Source organism: Galeopterus variegatus, unplaced genomic scaffold, assembly GCF_000696425.1.
Source record: "Galeopterus variegatus unplaced genomic scaffold, G_variegatus-3.0.2 Scaffold8855, whole genome shotgun sequence".
Classification (NCBI taxonomy): Eukaryota; Metazoa; Chordata; class Mammalia; order Dermoptera; family Cynocephalidae; genus Galeopterus; species Galeopterus variegatus.
Genome location: NW_007734966.1, coordinates 2882 through 22792, shown reverse-complemented (window position 1 = coordinate 22792; position 19911 = coordinate 2882). Strand labels below are relative to the sequence as shown.

Here is a 19911-nt window from a genome sequence, read left to right as displayed (position 1 = left end):
CTTTCAACATTGGACAGATCATGTACACAGAAAATCAATAAAGAAACATTGGACTTGAATTATGCTTTAGACCAAATGGACCTAACAGACATATACAGCAACAGAATACACATTCTTCTCAAATGCACGCAAAATATTTTCCAGGGTAGATCATATGTTAGGCCACAAAACAAATCTTAACAAATTTAAGTGGATTAAAATCATATCAAGTATCAGATTTGAATCACAATTGGTTGGAACTAGAAATCAATAATGGGAGAAATCCTAGAAAACACACAAATATATGAAAATTAAACATCATGCTCCTAAACAACCAGTGGGTCACAGAAGATATAAAAAAGGAAATAAAAAAATACCTTGAAATGAAAATGAAAACACAACATATCAAAACTTATTGGATGCAGCAAAAGCATTCCTAAGAGGGAAATTTATATCAAAAAGAAGAAAAATCATAAATAAACAATATAATGTTATACCTCATGGAACTAAAAATTGAAAAAACTAAGCCCAAAGCTAGCAGAAGGAAGGAAATAACAGATCACAACAGAAGTAGAGACTAGAAAAGCAATAGAAAAATTAACAAAACTAAGAGTTGGTCTTTTGAAATGATAAAATCTGCAAATCCTTGGCCAGACTAACTAGGGAAAAGAGAGAGACTACTAAAATAAATAAGATCAGACATGGAAGAGGAAACATTACAACAGATACCACTGAGATACAAACAATCATAAGGAACTACTGTGAACAATTATATGCCCAAAATTTGTATAACCTAGAAGAAATGGATAAATTCCTAGACACATACAACCTACCAAGACTGAATCACTTGAAAATCTGAACAGACCAATAATGAGTAAGGGGATTGATGCAGTAATAAAGTCTCCCATCAAAGAAAAGCCCAGGACTGGATGACTTCACTGCTGAATTTTACCAAACATTTAAAGAAGAATTTATACCAATTAATGTCAAAGTCTTCCAAATTATTAAAGTAGAGGGAATACTTACAAACCCATTTTATAAGGCTAGCATGACACATCCCCATTGTAAGTCAAGGAGCATCTACAATTAGGTGTAAATTTAACCAAAAATGTCAAAGATCTGTATACTGAAAACTACAAAATACTATTGAAAGAAATTGAAGAAAACACAAATAAATGGAAAGATACCACATGTTCATGGAATGGAAAATTAATATTGTGAAAATGTTCATACCAATCAAAGTGATCTACAGATTTAATGCAATCCCTATCAAAATTTCAATGTTATTTTCCACAGAAATGGGGGATAAAACCCATCCTTAAATTCATAAGGACAGAAGACCGTGAATAGCCAAAACAATCCTGAGCAAAAAGAACACAGCTGGAAGCATCATACTACCTGATTTCAAAACATTATAGATCAATTGTATGGCACAGTCATAAAAAGAGATGCACACTCTTTTTCAGAACAGTATGGCATTGGCATAAAAAGAGATGCATCAACCAATGGAAGAGCATAGAAAACCCTGAAATAAACCCAAGCATTTATAGCCAACTGATTTTTGACAAAGTTGCCACAAACACGAAACGGGGAAAGAACAGTCTCTTCAATAAATCGTGCTGGGAAAACTGGATACCCATATACAGAAGAATGAAATTAAACCTTATCTTATACCATGTACAAAAATAAACTCAAAATGTATTAAAGACTTAAATGTAAGATATGAAACTGTAAAATCACTAGAAGAAAACACAGGGGAAAAGCTCCATGGCATCATTCTGGGCAATAATGTTTTAGATATAATTCCAAAAGCACAGCAACAAAAGCAAAAATAGACAAATGAGATGGCAGCAAACTAAAAAGCTTTTGAACAGTAAAGATAACAATTAACAAAAGGAAGAGATAACCCACAGAATTAGAGAAAATATTTCCAAGCCATACATCTAATAAAGGGTTAATATCCAAAATATATAATGAACTCAAACAAGTCAATAGCAAGAAAATAACCCAATTAAAAAATGGGCAAAGGACCTGAACAGACATTTCACAAAAAAAGACATACAAATGACCAATAGGTACATTAAAAAATGCTTAACATCAGTAATCATTAGGGAAATGCAAATTAAAACCATGTGAGTTATTGCCTCATACCTGTTAGCATGGCTTTTGTGCAAAACACGAAACATAAAGAGTATTAGAGAGGATGCAGAGGAAAGGAAACCTTTATACATTGTTGGTGGAAATGTAAGTTAGTACAGCCATTATGGAAAATGATCTGGAGGTTCCTCAAAAAAGTGAAAATAGAATTAGCATACAATCCAGTAATCCCACTTCTGGGTATATATCCAAAGGAACTGAAATCAGTGTGTTGAAGGTATATCTGTACTTCCATGTTCAGTGAAGCATTATTCACAATAGCCAAGATATGGAAACCTAAGTGTCCATCAACAGATGAATGGGTAAAAAAATATGTGGTATATATGTACAGTGGAATACCCTTCAGCCTTAACGAAGGAGAAGTTCTGCATTTGTTACAACAGGGATAAATATGGAGGACATTATACTAAGTGAAATAAGCCAGGCACGGAAAGACAATTACTGTATGATCTTACTTATATATGGAATCTAATAAAGTTGAACTCGTAGAAGTAGAGAATAGAATGATGGTTACCAAAGGCTGGGACTTGTGGTATGTAGGGAGAGAATAGAGAGATGTTGATCAAAGGGTACGAAGTCCTGAATAGATAGGACAAATAGATTTTGTGATCTATTGCACAGTAGGGTTACTATAGTCAATAATAATGTATTGTATATTTCAAAATAACTGAGAGTACATTTCAAATGTCTCACCATAAAAAATGATAGGCAAGCAAGGTGATAGATATGCTAATTAGCTTAACTTAATCATTCCACATTGTATATGTGTATATATATATATGTACATATCAAAACAACATTTTATCCCATACATGCATACAATTATGATTTTTAATCAAAAAATTTAATAATAAATTTTAAAAAATTGGAACCATACAGTATGTAGCCTTTTCATACTGGCTTCTTTCACTATGCAATATGCATTTAAGTTTCTTTCATATCTTTCGTAGCTTGATAGCTCATTTCTTTCTATCACTGAATAATGTCCTATTGAATGCATGTGCCACTGTTTGTTTATCCTTTCATCTATTGAAGGACATCTTGGTTGCTTCCAGGGGATCCGAACCCTCGGACGGGAGCGCCGCCGCGCTTCCCAAGCGGCGCACTATCCAGTGCGCCACCGGGCCGGCTCAAATGTCTTATCTTTAAAAATGTTAGGAAGGAAGGTGATGGATATGTTAATTAGCTTGATTTAATCATGCTACTTTGTAAACACATATCAAAATATCACAGTGTAGCCCATAAATGTATACAATTGTGATTTGTCAATCGAAAATAATCTTTATAATAATTAGTTAATCATAAATTTTATCTCATAGAAGAGAGCAGAATGGTGGTTACCACAGGCTGGAAAGGGGTGGGAAAGAGGGGGGATAGTAAGGGGTAGGTTAGTGAATATTAAATTACAGTTAGATATGAGGAATAAGATCCAGTGTTCTATTGCACAGTAAGGTGACTATAATTAACAAAAATTTATTATATACTTTCAATTCGCTAGAAGAGGACTGTGAATGTTCCCAACACAAAGAAACAATAAAGGTTTGCAGTAATGGGAAAAAATTAGTGGTTTCCAGTGTTTCAGGGGAGGAGGGAGAGAGGGATTGAGGAATAAATAGGTGGAGCACAGATGATTTTTAGGGCAGCAAAACTGTATAATACTGTAATGGTGAACACATGACATTATGAATTTGGCAAAACCCATCGAACTATACAACACAAAGGGGGAACCCTAATGTAAAATTGAGTTAATAATAATATATCAATATTGGTTCATAGTTGTAATAAATGTACCACACTAATGTAAGATGTTAATAATAGGAGAAAGTGTATGTGGGGGGTATGTGGTATGGGAACTATCTGTACTTTCTGCTTAATTTCTCTGTAAGTCTAAAACTGCTATAAAAATAAAGTATATTACTTAGAAAAGTAATATTAATAATAAATTTTCAAAAATTTAAAATAAATAAAATAGCTCAAAATCATTATCAAAACATTTTTAGTTTTCATTTCAAAAAAATCAAACCTTCTTCCTTTATATATTTTCATGTTGTGTGCACTCAGAATCAGGATTATTATATCCTCTTGATGAATTGCTTTGTTTATAATTATTATTTTATTTTATTTTTTATTGGTTATTAATATTCATGAGATACAAAGCTGATTGTCACCCCTTGTGCAATGATGTGGGGGCCAGATTCATGCTGGCAGCATACTCATTACCACAAATTGCATTTGTACATTGTGTCCCCCACCCAATTATCCCCAACCTCCCTCTCCCTCTCCATCCCCCCCCACTCTACTTTGTAGCCCAAGGAATGTTCTCTCCCTCTGCAAGTCCAGTGCACTACTGTGGTCTTTATTTCCTTCCTTCTTTCTATCTTAGCTCCCACATATGAGTGAGTACAGGGGGTATTTATCTCTCTCTGTGTTTTGCTTATTTCACTCAACATAAGTTTCTCCAGGCTCATCAATGTTGTTGCAAATAGGAGTATTTCATTCTTTTTTATGGCAGAGTAGTATTCCATGGTGTATATGTACCACAGTTTCCTTATCCAGTCATCCATTGATGGACATTTAGGTTGGTTCCATGTCTTGGCTATTGTAAACAGAGCTGTGATGAACACAGGAGTGCAGGTATCCCTTTGACATGATGATTTCCATTCCTCTGGGTGTATACCCAGAAATGGGATTGCTGGATCATATGGAAGATCTATCTATATTTGTTTAAGGAACCTCCATACTATTTTCCATAGAGGTTGTACTAATTTACAGTCCCACCAACAATTGTAAGAGTGTTCTCTTCTCTCCACACATTAGCCAGCATTTGTTATTCACTATCTTTTTGATTATAGCCAGTCTAACTAGGGTGAGGTCGTATCTCAATGTAGTTTTTATTTGCATTTCCCTGATGACTAGTGATGTCGAGCATTTTTTCATGTACCTGTTGGCCATTTGTATGTCTTCCTTTGAAAAATGTCTATTCAGCTAATTCGCCCATTTTTGAATTGGGTTATTTGTTTTTTTTACTGTATAATTGCTTGAGTTCCTTGTATATTATGGATATTAATCCCTTGTTGGAGGCATAGTTAGCAAAAATTTTCTCCCACTCTGTAGGTTGTCATTTCACTTACTTGATTGTTTCCTTTACTGTGTAGAAGCTTTTTAGTTTGGTATAGTCCCATTTGTTTATTTTTTTTCTTTTACTGCTTGTGCTTTCAGGCTCGTGTTCATAAAGTCTGTGCCCAGACCTAGTTGCTAAAGTGTTTCACCTATATTTTCCCTTAGTAATGTTAGTTTCAGGTCTTATACTTAAGTATAATCCATTTTGAGTTTAATCCATTTTGAGTTGATTTTAGTGTATGCTGAGAGGTGCATATCTAGTTTCATTCTTCTACATATGGATATCTAGTTTTCCCAGCACCACTTGTTGAAGAGGCAGTCTTTTCCCCAATGAAGATTTTTGTTACCTTTGTCCAATATCAGATGGCCGTAAGCCTGAGGGGTGATTTCTGCGTTCTCAATTCTACTCCACTGGTCTAAATGTCTATTTTTTCCCCAGTGCCACGCTGTTTTGGTTACCATAGCTTTGTGGTATAATTTGAAGTAAGGTAGTGTTATGCATCCAGCTTTATTTTTTTGCTCAGGGTTGCTTGGGCTTTTCAGGATCTTTTTTTGTTCCATATGAAGGGTAAGATTGTTTTTTTCATTTATGTGAAGAATGACATTGGTATTTTGATGGGGATTGCATTGAATCTGTAGATCACTTTAGGTAGTATAGACATTTTCACAATGTGAATTCTTCCAATCCAAGAGCATGGAATATCTTTCCATCTTTTTGTATCTTCTTTAATTTCTTTCAGAAGTGGTTTGTAGTTCTAATTGTAGAGTTCTTTCACCTCCTTGGTTAAATTGATCCCTACATATTTTATTTTTTTGTGACAATTGTAAATGGGCTTACTTTCTTTTTTTTTCTCTTTCTGTTTGTTTATTATTTAAGTATATAAATGCAACTGATTTGGAGGTATTTTTTTTTTTTTTTGTATCCTGCAAAGTTACTGAAGTTATTAACCAGCTCTAGGAGTTTTTTGATAGTCTTTAGGTTTTTCTATATATAGTATCATATCATCTGCATATAGAGAAAGTTTTACTTCATCTTTTCCAATCTGGATTCACTTTATTTCTTTCTCTTGCCTGATTGCTCTGGCTAGTACCTCCAGTTCTATGTTATATAGAAGTGGTGAGAGTGGGCATCTTGTAGTGTCTTGTTCCTGTTCTTAAGGGAAAGGCCCTCAGTTTTTCCCCATTCAGAATGATACTTGCAGTGGGCTTGTCATAAATGGCTTTTATTGTGTTGAGATAGTTTCCTTCTACACCTAATTTGTTAAGTGTCTTTATCATGAAGGGATGCTGAATTTTGTCAACTGCTTTTTCAGCATCTATTGAGGTAATCTTATGGTCTTTGTCCCTGAGTTTGTTGATGTGATGTATCACTTTTATTGACTTTCATATGTTGAACCATCCTTGCATTCCCAGGGATGAATCCCACTTGATCATAGTGTATAATTTTTTTTAACATGTTGCTGTATTCTGATTGCTAATATTTTGTTGATGATTTTTGCATCTATGTTCATCAAATATATTGGCCTGTAATTTTCTTTTTTTGTTGTGTCTTTATTTGGTTTTGGTACCAGAGTTATGTTGGCCTCATAGAATGAGTTTGGAAAAGTAGCTTCTGTTTCTATTGTTTGGAATAGTTTGAGGAGAATTGGTACTAACTTCTCTTAAAAAAATTGATAGAATTCAGTTGTAAAGCCATCAGGACCCCAGACTTCTCTTTGTTGGAAGATTGATGATTACTGCTTCAATCTCCTTGCTTGTTATTGGTCTGTTCAGGTTTTCTGTTTCTTCTTGGTTCAGTCTTGGTAGTTTATATGTGTCTAGGAACCTATCCATATCTTCCAGATTTTCATATTTGTTGTCATAACATGTCATAATTGTTTATAATAGTTTCTAATGATTCTTTGTATCTCTGTGGTATCAGTTGTAGTGTTTCCCTTTTCATTTCTGATTTTTGTTATTTGGGTCTTCTGTCTTCTCTTTTTTGTTAACCTAGCTAATGGTTTGTCTATTTTATTTATCTTCTCAAAAAACCAACTTTTTGTTTTGTTGATTTTTCTATTGTTTTTTTGATCTCTATTTCATTTAGTTATGCTCTGATCTGCACTGTTTCTTTCCATCTACTGCCTTTAGATTTGGATTGTTGTTGTTTTACAAGTTATTTGAGGTGTAGTGTTAGGTTGTTTATTTGAAGTTTTTCTGTTCTTTTGATGTAAGCATTTATTGCAATAAATCTGCCTCTTAGTACTGCTTTTTCAGTATCCCACAGATTTCGGTATGATGTATCTTTACTTTCATTAGTTTTAAGAATTTTTTTGATTTCCTGTTTAATTTCTTCTTGGACCCATAGGTCATTCAGGAGCTTATTATTTAGTTTCCATGTATTTTTATAGTTTCCAGAGTTTTGCTTACTATTATATTCCAATTTTAGTCCATTGGGCTCTGAAAAGATACTTGGAATGATTTCAAGTTTTTAAAATTTGCTGAGGCTAAATTTGTGACCTAATATGTGGTCTATCCTGCAGAATGTTCCATGTAGGGAAGAGAATAAATTATATTCTTTAGTTGCTGGGTGAAATGTTCTGTATATATCTGCCAGGTCCAGTTGGCTAACATGTAGTTTAAATCCTGTGTCTCTTTGTTGACTTGATGCCTGGAAGATCTCTCCCATACTGGGAGAGGGGTGTTCAGGTCACCCACTATTAGCGTATTAGGGCCTATTTCTTTCTTTAGGTCTAAGAGTGTTTGCTTTATATATCTTGGTGCTCCAGCATTGGGTGCATATATATTTATGATTGTTATGTCTTCTAGCTGGATAGATCTTTTTATCATTATATAGTGGCCTTTTTTGTCTCTTTTTATGTTTTTTGGTTTAAAGTCTATTTTATCCAGTATAAGAATAGCTACTCCTGCTCGTTTTTGGTTTCCATTTGCATGGTATATCTTTTTCCATCCCTTCACTTTTAGTTTGTGTGTGTCTCTATATGTGAGATGGGTCTCTTGAAGACACATATACTTGGGTCTAGCTTTTTAATCCAATCAGTCAATTTGTGCCTTTTGAATGGGGAGTTTAATCCATTCACATTTAGGGTGGTTATTGGCAGATATTATTTGATTCCTGTCATTAAGCTGCTTTTCGTTTGGATGTTTTAAATATATTTTGATCCTTACTTCCCCTTTAATTTCTCTTCTTCAATGTTAGTTGTATATTTGAGGTGCCTTGACATAGCTTCTTGCTCTTTCTCACTGGCATGTTTGTTTTAACAGCAGGTTTTGCTCTTTCTGACGTATCCATGGTAGCGACATTCATGGTTCAGATTCCAGATGAAGGACTCCCTTGAGAATTTCTTGAAGTTCTGGTCATGTGGTGGTGAACTCCCACAATTTTTGTTTGTTTGGGAAATAAACTGTTTCTCCCTCATTTCTGAAGGACAGTCTTGCTGGGTAAAGAATTATTGGCTGGCAATTATTTTCTTTTAGTGTTTTGAATATATCATTCCACTTTCTTCTGGCCTGTAGGGTTTCAGTTGAGAAGTCTGCTGTTAGTCTGATAGAGGTTCCCTTATAGGTGACTTGATGCTTTTCTCTTGCTGCTTTTAGAATTCTTTCTTTGTCTTTGAGCTTTGCAAATTTGACTCTAATGTGTCCTGGAGAGGATCTTTTTGGATTGAATCTGTTTGGGGACCTTTGAGCTTCCTGGATCTGAAGGTCTTCATCTCTCCCTACCCCTGGCAAGTTTTCTGTTATTATTTCCTTGAATAGGTTTTCAATACCTTTTTCTTTCTTCTCCCCTTCTGGAATACCCACAATTTGGATGTTAGAGTGCTTGAGGTTGTCTGCTATCTCCCTTAGATTTTCCTCATTATTTTTAATTCTCTTTTCCTTTTTTTTTTGTCTGCCTGGGTTATTTCAAAAAGACCATCTTCCAGATCTCAAATTCTTTCTTCTGCTTGCTCTAGCCTGCTGCTTAAGCTCTCTGTTGTGTTTTTTATTTCAATAAGTGAATCTTTCATTTCTAGGAGTTCTGCTACATTCTTTTTTAAGGTATTAATTTCTTTGTCAATTTCCTCCTTCATATTCTGGATATTTTTTCTTGTTTCCTTGTGTTCTCTAATTTAGTCTTCTTTTATTTCTTCAAGCTTTCTTAAGTTCATTGCTTGGAATTCTTTTTCAGGCATTTCAAGGATTCCCTGTTCTATGGGGTCTGGAATTTGAGCATTACTGTGTTCCTTTGGTGGTGTCATAACTTATTATTTGTTTGTAGTTCTAGTATTTTTTCATTGATGTTTGGTCATCTGGTAGAGGACCTGCTTCTTCTGTTACTCTGGGGTTGGCTATGATGATAAAGACTTTGTCCTCTATTTGCAGGTTCTACTGGTGACTCTTACCTCAATGTAGTCAAGTGAGTGGCAGGTTGCCTATAGAGTGGCTCTGGCTGCTACTGTGGTGGTGAACTGTCCTTGTGGTGACAGAAGGTGTAGTGGTATCTATATTACACCACCTTGGCTTCTGTTCTAACTTTCTGTGGCTGTAGACTGAGCCCCTGGTACCGTGAAGTTCTCAGCTCACCTTGGTGCCTGCTGGGCTGTGTGCACTTCCCTTCCCCCTGGGGCCTTAGACTGAGCCCTGGTGCCACGTGGGTCTTGGCTCATCTCGGTGTCTGCTGGGCTATGTGTGCTTCCCTCTGGGCCTTAGAGTGGGCCCAGGTGCCACAAGGGTCTGGTCTTAGCTCACTTCGGCAGCTGCTGGGCTTGTTGCTTCCCTCCAGGCCTTAGACTGAGCCCCAGTACCTCAGGGGTCTCGACTGGGCTCACTTTGATGGCTGCTGGGCTGCGTGCACTTCCCTCTGGGCTTTAGACTGAACCCCAGTGCCACAAGGGTCTTGGCTCACCTCAGGGGCTGCTGGGCTGTCTGTTGTTTATAATTATTGACCCTCTTTATTGTTAATAAAACTTTGGCATTAACTTTAAAAATCATTTTTATTTTGATTATAGTTGAAATGATAATGTTGTGGATATATTGGCTAATAAAATATAGTATTAAAATGAAAAAAAAGTGAGAGGAGAGAAATGAATTGAAGATGGGATTGTTAAGCAAAACAAAACTAGAATTTAAAGATGGGGAAAATTCTCAGTCTTCCATATTACAAAAAATGAGAAACTGTATGTAAGTGTGTGGCAGACTTACCATTTGATAAGGAGATTAGTGTGGATATAAACCACAGACTTAATCAACCATCTTGACAAAAGCCAAGAGTAGAGATGGGATTATACTAGCAAAAAACACTGCCAGCTGGGACTAAAGGAAACCAAGAAGATGGGACAAAATGAAGATTGTCAGACTTCTTAGACCCTACATGACCAAACTACAAAACTATTTGGCTGCAAACACATGCTATTCTTCAAGACAAGGAAAGAAGGACCAAAAAGGTGATTGAGAGAGATCATCAGGGCTGCCACTCCCGCCACAGGCAGAGAGTGCATAGGCCTAGGGGACAGGTCTGCCTCCATCTCAATTTCAAAGGACCAATGTCCAGCAGAGCTGTGGGGATGGAGCAACTTGGCAGAGCCCTGGGAGTATGACCCCCACCCCAGTGAAGAACCTTGGCAGGGATGGGACCACTGCAGAGAGTCACAGCATTGGCAGTGCCCTGCTGTTCTGTGAGGGTGATGTTGCCACCCCAGTGAATATAGGAGGTGGATCGTCCACCCCCTTGGGTTTGGAAGGAGGGCCTGCTACCCTTGTGGGTCTGGAAGGCAGAACATCAAGCCAGAGAGGATTATTGTCAAGCCTTAAGATCTCATGAAACTTGCCTTGTTAGGTTTTGGACTTGCTTGGAGCTCATCGCCCCTTCCTTCTTTCCTATTTCTCCCTTTTAGACAGGGAGTGTGTATCCTATATCTGTTCCACCATTGTATTTTGGAAGCACATAACTTGTTTGACTTCACAGGTTCACAGTTGGAGAGGAATTTTGCCCGAGGACGTCTCACTCATATCTGATTTAAATATTTAGGTAATGCTTTGGACTTCAGAGTTAATGGTGGAATGAGTTGAGACTTTTGGGGTTGTCTGGATGCAATGAATGTATTTTGCATGTGAGAAGAACGTAAATTTTGGGGGGCCAGGGGAAGATTGCAATGGACTGAAGTTTGTGTCCCCCCAAATTCATATTGATAGTCTAACCCCCAAAGTGATGATTACAGGAGGTGGTGGAACCCTCATGAATAGGATTAGTGCCTGTATAAAAGGGATTCCAGAGAGCTCTCTTGCTCCCTTTTCTGTCATGTGAGAACACAATGAGAAGACAGCCATCTATGAACCAGGAAGTAGGCCCTCACCAGACACCAAATGTGCCAGCACCTTGATCTTGGACTTCCCAGCCTTCAGAACTACGAAAAATAGATGTTTGCTGTTTAAACCACCCAGTCTATGGTATTTTTGTTACAGCAGCCTGAACTGACTAAAACATTGCTGTTCTAGGGCATATAAGACTATTTTCCCTATCTCCTGAATCCCTTTTAGCATAATACAGAGCTGTATATGCCCCCCATAATTCAGATATGTATATTAGTTGTCTATTAGTTAAATGAGATCTTGCTAGTTCAGGTGTTTTGTAAACTCTTAAGCACTATCTGAATGTGAGGATTTAATAATTTTAAGTGCCTGCAAAGTGCATAAAAGTCCAGGTGAAGCATCCCATAGAGCACAAAATCTTCTAAAGATGTAATTCCTTAAAGGAATCTTGTTTGGAATAGATTATATAATAAAAGATTGACTTTAGATAAAGTCAGTGGTTTGTGCTGTAATGTGAACTCAACTGCTTGGATTTTCAAGGTTTAGGTAACTACAGAAGAATGCTAGGACCTCCCATGTTGGACATTGGTCGGGTGTCCATATTGTCCAAATCAGGACACTTTTAACAATGTAGGGGGAAGCTATTAATAGTTATGCCGGGACAAGGTAAACTGGGTTCATCCTTGACAAACCACTAGCTGTGGAGACACTATGCATGAATTAGAGTCATTTAGCCACTTTGATCTATTTGTTGTTCTGTATCATTCAGTTGTCTAGCTTAGTGATCCTACCCTGTAATCACAAAGGTAGGAAGTAGAGGTGAGAAAGAAAAGAATTAGGCAGAACTGAAGATGCCTTCGAAGAGCATAGTTTAAGAGTTAGAAGAGCTAAGATCTTGATTCTGCTGGAACAAACTGTGATTTCAAGCAAAGCAACTGAACCTCTCAGGCTCAGTTTTGTCATCTGCTTAATGAAATCTTGGAATTATTAGCTTTTCAAGTTGAAAGGAGTGTAGTTTATCTCATTTGCCCACCTGATTTTCTATAAAACATCCTGACAAGCAGTTGTTCAAATAGTTTGCTTGTAATAATTCCAGTGACTGGGAGTTTTCTACCTCAAGAAGCAGCTGATGACCTTCTTTCAGCTCACAGTGAATGTTAGAAAGTTCTTTCTTATAGGACAAAGTCTAAGAAAAACTTTCTAAGACTTAGCTTTAGGAACATTGAATGGACTCTTTTGCAAGAAACTTAGTTTCCTATCTTTGGAAGGATTCAAACAAAGGCCACATGACTTATGATCTCCAGATGTTCTATAATCTAGATTTCGGAGTTGAGATGACTTTTAAGGTAAATTTCTGTTCCCATAGTCAATGGTTGCACTACGATTTATTAGAAAGAAAAAACCGTTTAGTTTTCCAAGTAGCTCCTTATTGCAAATTTTCTCCTTTCTATTCTTTCTTTAAATCCTCCAAGCTCAAACCTTTCATCTGACCGTGATGCCTCTCTCTCCTTTGCCTTCTTATATTTAAGTTCTCCCCTGCCCTTAACTCAGTATCTACTATTTGTCTTCTCTTATCATCCTCATTCTGAGGCTTAACTCTGTCTTGCCTGAGTTAATCTATGGCCTCCCCTTTGAACTTCTGGCTTATAGTTTTTCCCTTGTCTAATCTACCCTGTACTTGTAAAGTATCCCTCTGATTGACTCACTTCCCTTTCCAATCCATCCTTAAACTGAACTTTGATCATATTGCAAATCTTCCCCACTCTTTATCCTGGCATTGAAAATCCTCCACAATCAGGCCCAACCTACCTCTCTAGATATACTTCTCGGACTTACTTTTTCAAACTCTTCTGGTAAAATAGATTCCCTCTTTCACTGTATTCTAAAAAGTTTCTGTTTTCCTGTTACTCAGCTTTTTCTTATACCATTTCATCTGCTTAAGACTTTCTTCTGCCCCCAATCCCCTGCCACCAATAAAATCCTACCTATATTTCGAGGTCAGTCTCAAATCTCTCTTCTGTTAACTCTTCCCAGAGGACTCTAGCCCATACTTATCTCTTCTTCCCATGAACTCCCATACCACTTTATTGTGTTTCATTCATCTGGCAACCAATCATCCATTGCCTTATAACATCTCTGAAAACCGTTATTTATCTTAAGCACTGTGATTTAACTGTTTCTTTTGTGTATATCTTGTCTCCACAACTACCTAAAATGCTCATGAGGCCAGGAGCCAGGATTACACCTTCTTTTCAACTGTTTATGGAACATAACTGGGCACCTTGTAGGGACTGGCTCATTAAAGTGTACTGACTAGTTTCCAATAGATTATCCAATTACTTTGTCACTACTTTAATAGACCACTAAGTCCATGATTAATCTTCTCTTACCCTATTTATAAGTTGTTAGTGGTGACAGAGGATAGAAGAGACCATTAGAGATAAGGTACATATGGGAGAAAGCATATTTGACTGTTTAAGTCTCCAGTAAGATGAATTGCTAAATGCTGGTGGCAAGACATTTTACTGTCAGCTATAAATGTTCCCTAATAGATTTAGGTTCCTGGAGTAGCTCCACAGAGATTGTGATTACAACCTGATACAACTCTTCCAAGAGAGTAAACAGGCATATTATTTTTTCCTTTCTAATTTGTGCTGGTTAGTCAATACCTAGGCATCTAATTCAATAGAGTCAGGAATGGCAAACCAATTCTCTGATGACTTTCTCTAGCAATTTTTAAATTGCTAATAATTAAAATTCATAATATTCTGTGTGAACCATTATGCCTAATCGAGAATGTTACATGATTCATGAGAAGCACTTCAGTTTGAATCAAGGTAAGCCAAGGGAAGGAAAGGGATTGGTCCATGGGGGTGAGGATAGGAGAAGAACATGGGATTCACAACTCTTTGTGGCTACCTCTAATGCTGTGTCATAGTGACCTCACTGGTGGGTGGGGGACGGGATGTGCTACTCCATAAGGAAAGGAAGAAGAAAATAACAAACGAGTGAAATGCTGAGTGCTAAGTCATATGAAGACCATCCTCAGATGCTAAGCAAAGGATCTCTCAGTTAAGCATATACAACGCAGGCCTAGGAGAGACTTTAATATGTGGAGAGGCCCCAGGCCAGCCAACTTGTCATGTTCCTCCATCATATCCATAGGAGGCAGAATCTGTAGTTATGACACTAAGTGGTCAAAGCCCGAGAAGTTCTAGGGGAGTGGGGATAGGTGGTTCTTCTCAATGGTATTATTTTAATTTCTAAACACCATTATTACCAAGCCACATCACACAATGCCTAGAACAAGACTCTGCTCTTTGCTAGTTATTTAAGACATCAGGTTCTGTTAAAGGCTGGATTCATCTTCTCCTTTATCTCCAAGACTTTCACAGCAGGACTTTGCTTTGGGATGAAACATGTATCATTCCGTCTCCAAACACTGGCTCCAAGATTACCCTCAGAGTCATCTATTCATTGAACAAAAATGTATTGAGCCTCTACTTTGTGCCAGACACTGCTTGAAGTAATAAATGACACAAATCCTTCCCCTCTTGCAACTTACATAACTTCTAACTGTGGTAGATCTATGAAAGAGAAGGCTGAGGGCACGGCCCAGAGTTTGAATGGTGGCACCACTTGTTGCAGTAGTGGCCAGAGATTTGGTATTGCCAGGGAGAAATAGAATCCTGCTAAGCTTTGGGGAAGATTGCTTCTTGCTCTTCTCTCTACATTTCTTTTTGTGGTAGACAGGAAACAGAGAGGCAGAATGTCATGGTGGTTAAGGACATAGGCTTTGGAATCACACAACCTGGGTTGAAAGCCTGGCTTTGCTACTGACTAGTTATTTCACACTAGTTTAATTCCTCCTCCTTTCTGAGCTTCAGTTTTCTTACCTGTTACTATAGTCATTCAGCAGACCCAAGTCAAAACTACTGATTGCAGCTTTCCTAACATAAGGGCATCTAAGTTAGCTGCTCACACACATCTTGAGTGCCTCATCCATTGGGCATACAGTAATATTTACATATCAAGTGATTGTGTACAGAGGTATCTAAATCACATACTTATCCAGGTCTGAGTCTAAGTGAATTACTCGTATTTATGAATAGTTCTAAACAGGTTTCCTAATGATATCTATCTGTAATTCCTGGCCAGACTCTGCTTCCATCTTATTATTTCCCTGTTTGGAAGGTGGCTTAACTAATACAATCAATTAAGTATTTACCCACGAGAGTTGTGTGTATTCTCTATTTCCTTTACCTTACGAATTTCTCCTTGTTGGACAGTTTTTATGACGTTAATCCATTCTTCCATGTCTTTCCGGTTGGTTGCAGCCAAGGTGACTTTTCGTTGTGGTGTGATAACCTAAACAAAAAGCCATAGTATTAGCTGTTCTCACTCCACAACTTTGCCCCATACAGGGCGTGTAAACTCTCTAAGAAACTATACACAACTACCAAGCACAACCTAAGCCACTTCTTGAATATAAGACAGAAGTTCCCAGGGCCACTCACAGCTCCTTAGATACCCACTCATAATAATAATAATGATCACAGTAATAACTAACATTTTAGTGGCACTTACTATGTGCCAGCAGCTATTCTAAAGCACTTTATGTATATTATTTCATTCAATCTTTATTATAACCCCATGAGATGGGCATTGCTCTTTTTCCCATTTCATAGCCAGGAAAACCAAGGCAAAGAGAGTTAAATGACTTGCCCAGGATCATTCGGCAAGTAAAAAGCTAAGCCAGGATTGAAATCCAGATTTTTGGCTCCAGAGTTCATGCTATTAAACGCTAAGCTGCACACCCATCTATTATTCAAGTGAGGTTGCCTAAAAACCCTACTTGCTTACTGCCGCTCTGTCTACTTGAGTGGTAAAAGAGTATATGCTTCATTGGGTGTGCCTCTCTGGGGGAAGAGTGAGATGTCAAAAAAAAAAATCTAGTTTCTTTATTTCTTATGGGCAGGGACAAACTGAAGAGAATTTTAAAGTTGTCTCTCTTAATCCTGCTTGATGCAAGAACCCAGGCAAGAATAATAAGAAAGTCATGCTGAGGGTCTAACAGACCTAGACCATGGGCAGGACTTGGCCTTTTCCCACATGGCAGGAGGGAGCATGGATAGCTACAGCACTAGTCATTGCTTCAATGGCCCTACTTGCTTTTACTACCAGCACCCCAAATCTTGGAGCTAGAGTTCACCACATTAACAAGCAATTTTTCTTCTTTTGTATACAGCATGGTGTGATTCTGCGGTAGATGGGAATAGGAGCTACTTGGGATTGTGATAACAGTCACTCCTTTGGTCCAAACCTATTCTTGGGTGGAGCTGATGTGCAGTGCCTCTGTGCTTTAATTAGGCTAAGGGGCAGCCTAACCCTTAGGATTTCTTTGTAGAATGGAGATCAAAAACAGCCTGTAGGCTCATCACCCGAAGGTTCAGCTTTCTAGGACTGGTCAACAGACTCCTCAGCTTTACCCTGGCTCAGTGTGACACAATAAGAGAGAAATGAAAGCAGGGTCTCCTTCTTAAATACAGGTGCTTTCCTTTCGAAGGAGAATGGAACATGGACCAGCCATGGAAGCAGGATATTGGGTCTGTAGCTCTTTAGTCTGCTAAGTACCATTCCCTACCTAACTGACGAGGAATCCCAGTCTCCATCACCCACCATTGAGACTGGGAGAAGATAGTTCTGGGAGGAGATAGGTAGGAAAATTCCAGGGCCAATGGACTTCCCATTTTTTGGTGAGTTTCCTGGTCAGGATTGAGTTGCATGACCAAAGCCATATGACATTTCAGCCTCACCAAGCTTTTGAATACTTCCCCAGAAAATCCTCTGCTTTCTTGGAGGTACTCTTGTCTGTCTCAGCATGGGGTAGATTTCACTTTGGATTTAGGTTCTTATACACCTCATTAAAGGAGAGGATGATGCCCTGTGACTCAATTATCCTGATATTTTCTATAACATATTAGCCATCTCTCGAAAACCTCACAATGATAGTCTTTACCAGGAGGACTGATTTTTATAATAGTCACACACAGCCTGTCCTCTGAAATCTGCTTAGCTTTATACCAAGCTGGTAATAGGGAACACGGACATCACTTTTTTCTCCCCTTTCAGTGGGCTGGTAGAAAATGTTTACATGAATAATAACACTTTGGAATCAGAGGAGACTTGGGAAACCTAAAGAACAAAGAGGAAATAAGTGGGTATAGCAAACCCTCTTCCCAGCTAGACCTCACCCCTGCCCATTCAGTCATTCCCAATCTTACTTACACAAAAACTGTGGCAAAGGTTTCTACAGCTGCTTTCTGCCAAGGCGACCTGAGATAGATCAATTGTTTCAAAGCGTGCAAACTGGAAAGATGTAAGAGGGAGAGGGACAAGGAACCATTTGGTTAATGAGGCAAAGAGACATTAAAAGGTACACACGCATGCACACATACACACACAGACAGGCACTTTTGGCTATGGCCTAATGATTTCTTTGACTTGAGGGCTGTGATTTATTTAGCAACATGATTTTTGTTGATATATCATGTGACAAATAAAAACCAAACCAAAACACAACTCTTCCCAAAACTTGTGGATTTATAGGAAGGCTTGGATTGGTCAGTTCAGAATTATTCAAATATAAATGTTTATGCTGGAGAAGATAATGGGATGTGGCCTAGTGAGGGGCCTAGTGAAGCAGATTGTTATTAGCTCCTATTTTATTGGGTGGTGGCCTTTAACTGTGTTGCTAGTCCCATCCAGTGTGAGGCCTATGTCTCCTTATACACTGGCCATAGTAAAAACCACCCACCCGGCCAGCAGCAGGAAATCAGTACTACAGACAGAGACAGGGCTGGTTTCACTGGTATGCAACCTGTGCAGTCACACAGCGTCCCATGTTCAGAAGGGCCCCACACTTGGTTTAATGTTCTGCTGTTGCCATCTTGAAATTCTTAAAATTTTATCTTTGCACTTGTGTTTTGTAAGTGAAGTCCAATGGGACAGTGGATCATGCACGGAGGAGATATGTACAATATGCAAATCTACCCCATGTCTTGTCACTCCATTTGCATTCATGATGCCCATGAGCATAGAATTCAGTGGACCCATGATGAATGGGAGTTCAGTGAGACTCAAAGCAAGACTGATTAAGTGGGGGAGCTGCCAGCCCCGAGAGGCCACACTTTCTGTTGGAACCAGAACTTACTTCAAACACAGAAAAATGGCAATGGTGTTCTAAGAAACATGAACAGCCAAGGAGTCCTACTGTATTCTTTCTTACTTGTATTACTTCCTTGTGCCACCATTTATGCTAAAAATGATGACATTGAAGGAAAGGAAAAGATAGGGCAACCCATTGTTCCTTTTCCTTTAAGTCAGAAAGTGTTAATAGAATGTGCAAGTATCACAAAGTGAAATAAAAACTGTTGAGCTAATTTTGTGCAGTTTTGCCTACTGGTGAGAACAAAATACATCTCATGTACGAGCTACCAAATACAGATTATATAATTTTGGTGATTCTTCATGTGAATTAAATGCTCTCATATTTGCATTTAAAACCAGCATTGTGCCATGTACAGGTAAACGGTAAAATGTATGCTAATTATTTAAAATTCTATTCTTCTTTACTTAGAATGACATTAAATAGCAAATTTAAAAAATATCATGACAAATCATTGCTTTATATTTTAGTATGAATATATTGGTACCTTTAATAGCACTTTCCCCCTGCTTTTTGTATAAGGGGCCCTACATTTTCATTTTGCACCAGGCCTCACAAATTATGTAGTTGGCTCTAGGTGCAGAAGCCAACTGACGAATCTATGAGACAGGAAGGGGGAAGGAGAGAAAAGTGTCCCCCATTTGGCCCCAAAGGACAAGATAAAGGAAAAGTAGAGGGTTTTGTCTTTCACCCTAATGTTTGCCAACATGTCTTTACCTCCCCATCTCCCAACAGAAACATTTCCTGGCACCCACTCACTAATCCAATTGACAAGACACTATATGTTACCGCAGGATGGTGTGCAAATAAGAGCTTCTGCTCTCGAACAAGAAAGTATCTAAGCTTCCATCTCTTGAAGGAGCTACAGTTCTTCAGCAGAGGACCTTCCTTCAGTATTTTCTGGAAGACACAAGCATATCATTGAGTAATTAAACCAATTTGTAACACTTTATTACTTGTTCTCTCATATGGGAAGATTAGATATCTAGAAGGCTTGATCTCTGTCACATACCTGAGAAATGGCCTGAAGACCAGGCAAGAGCACAAGGAAGTCACTTCAATCAGAAAAGACACTGATTACCCTTGGATAACACATTCAGGCTGATATAGGCTTCAAGTTTCTTAGGATACATAGC

General features: G+C 38.0%; 1 protein-coding gene across 1 annotated transcript in view; it reads right to left on the bottom strand.

Moving 5' to 3' along the window:
- DGKK (diacylglycerol kinase, kappa) overlaps positions 1–19675 on the bottom strand; it is a gene marked incomplete at its 5' end in the record, with an annotated part of 76345 nt that extends 56670 nt beyond the window's left edge. Inside the window, 3 exons of the mRNA XM_008593186.1 lie at positions 15811–15915; positions 17836–17916; positions 19565–19675. Of these exons, the coding sequence (XP_008591408.1) occupies positions 15811–15915; positions 17836–17916; positions 19565–19675 (297 nt within the window). The remainder of the gene's footprint in view (positions 1–15810; positions 15916–17835; positions 17917–19564) is intronic.
- Positions 19676–19911: the final 236 nt, after the last annotated feature.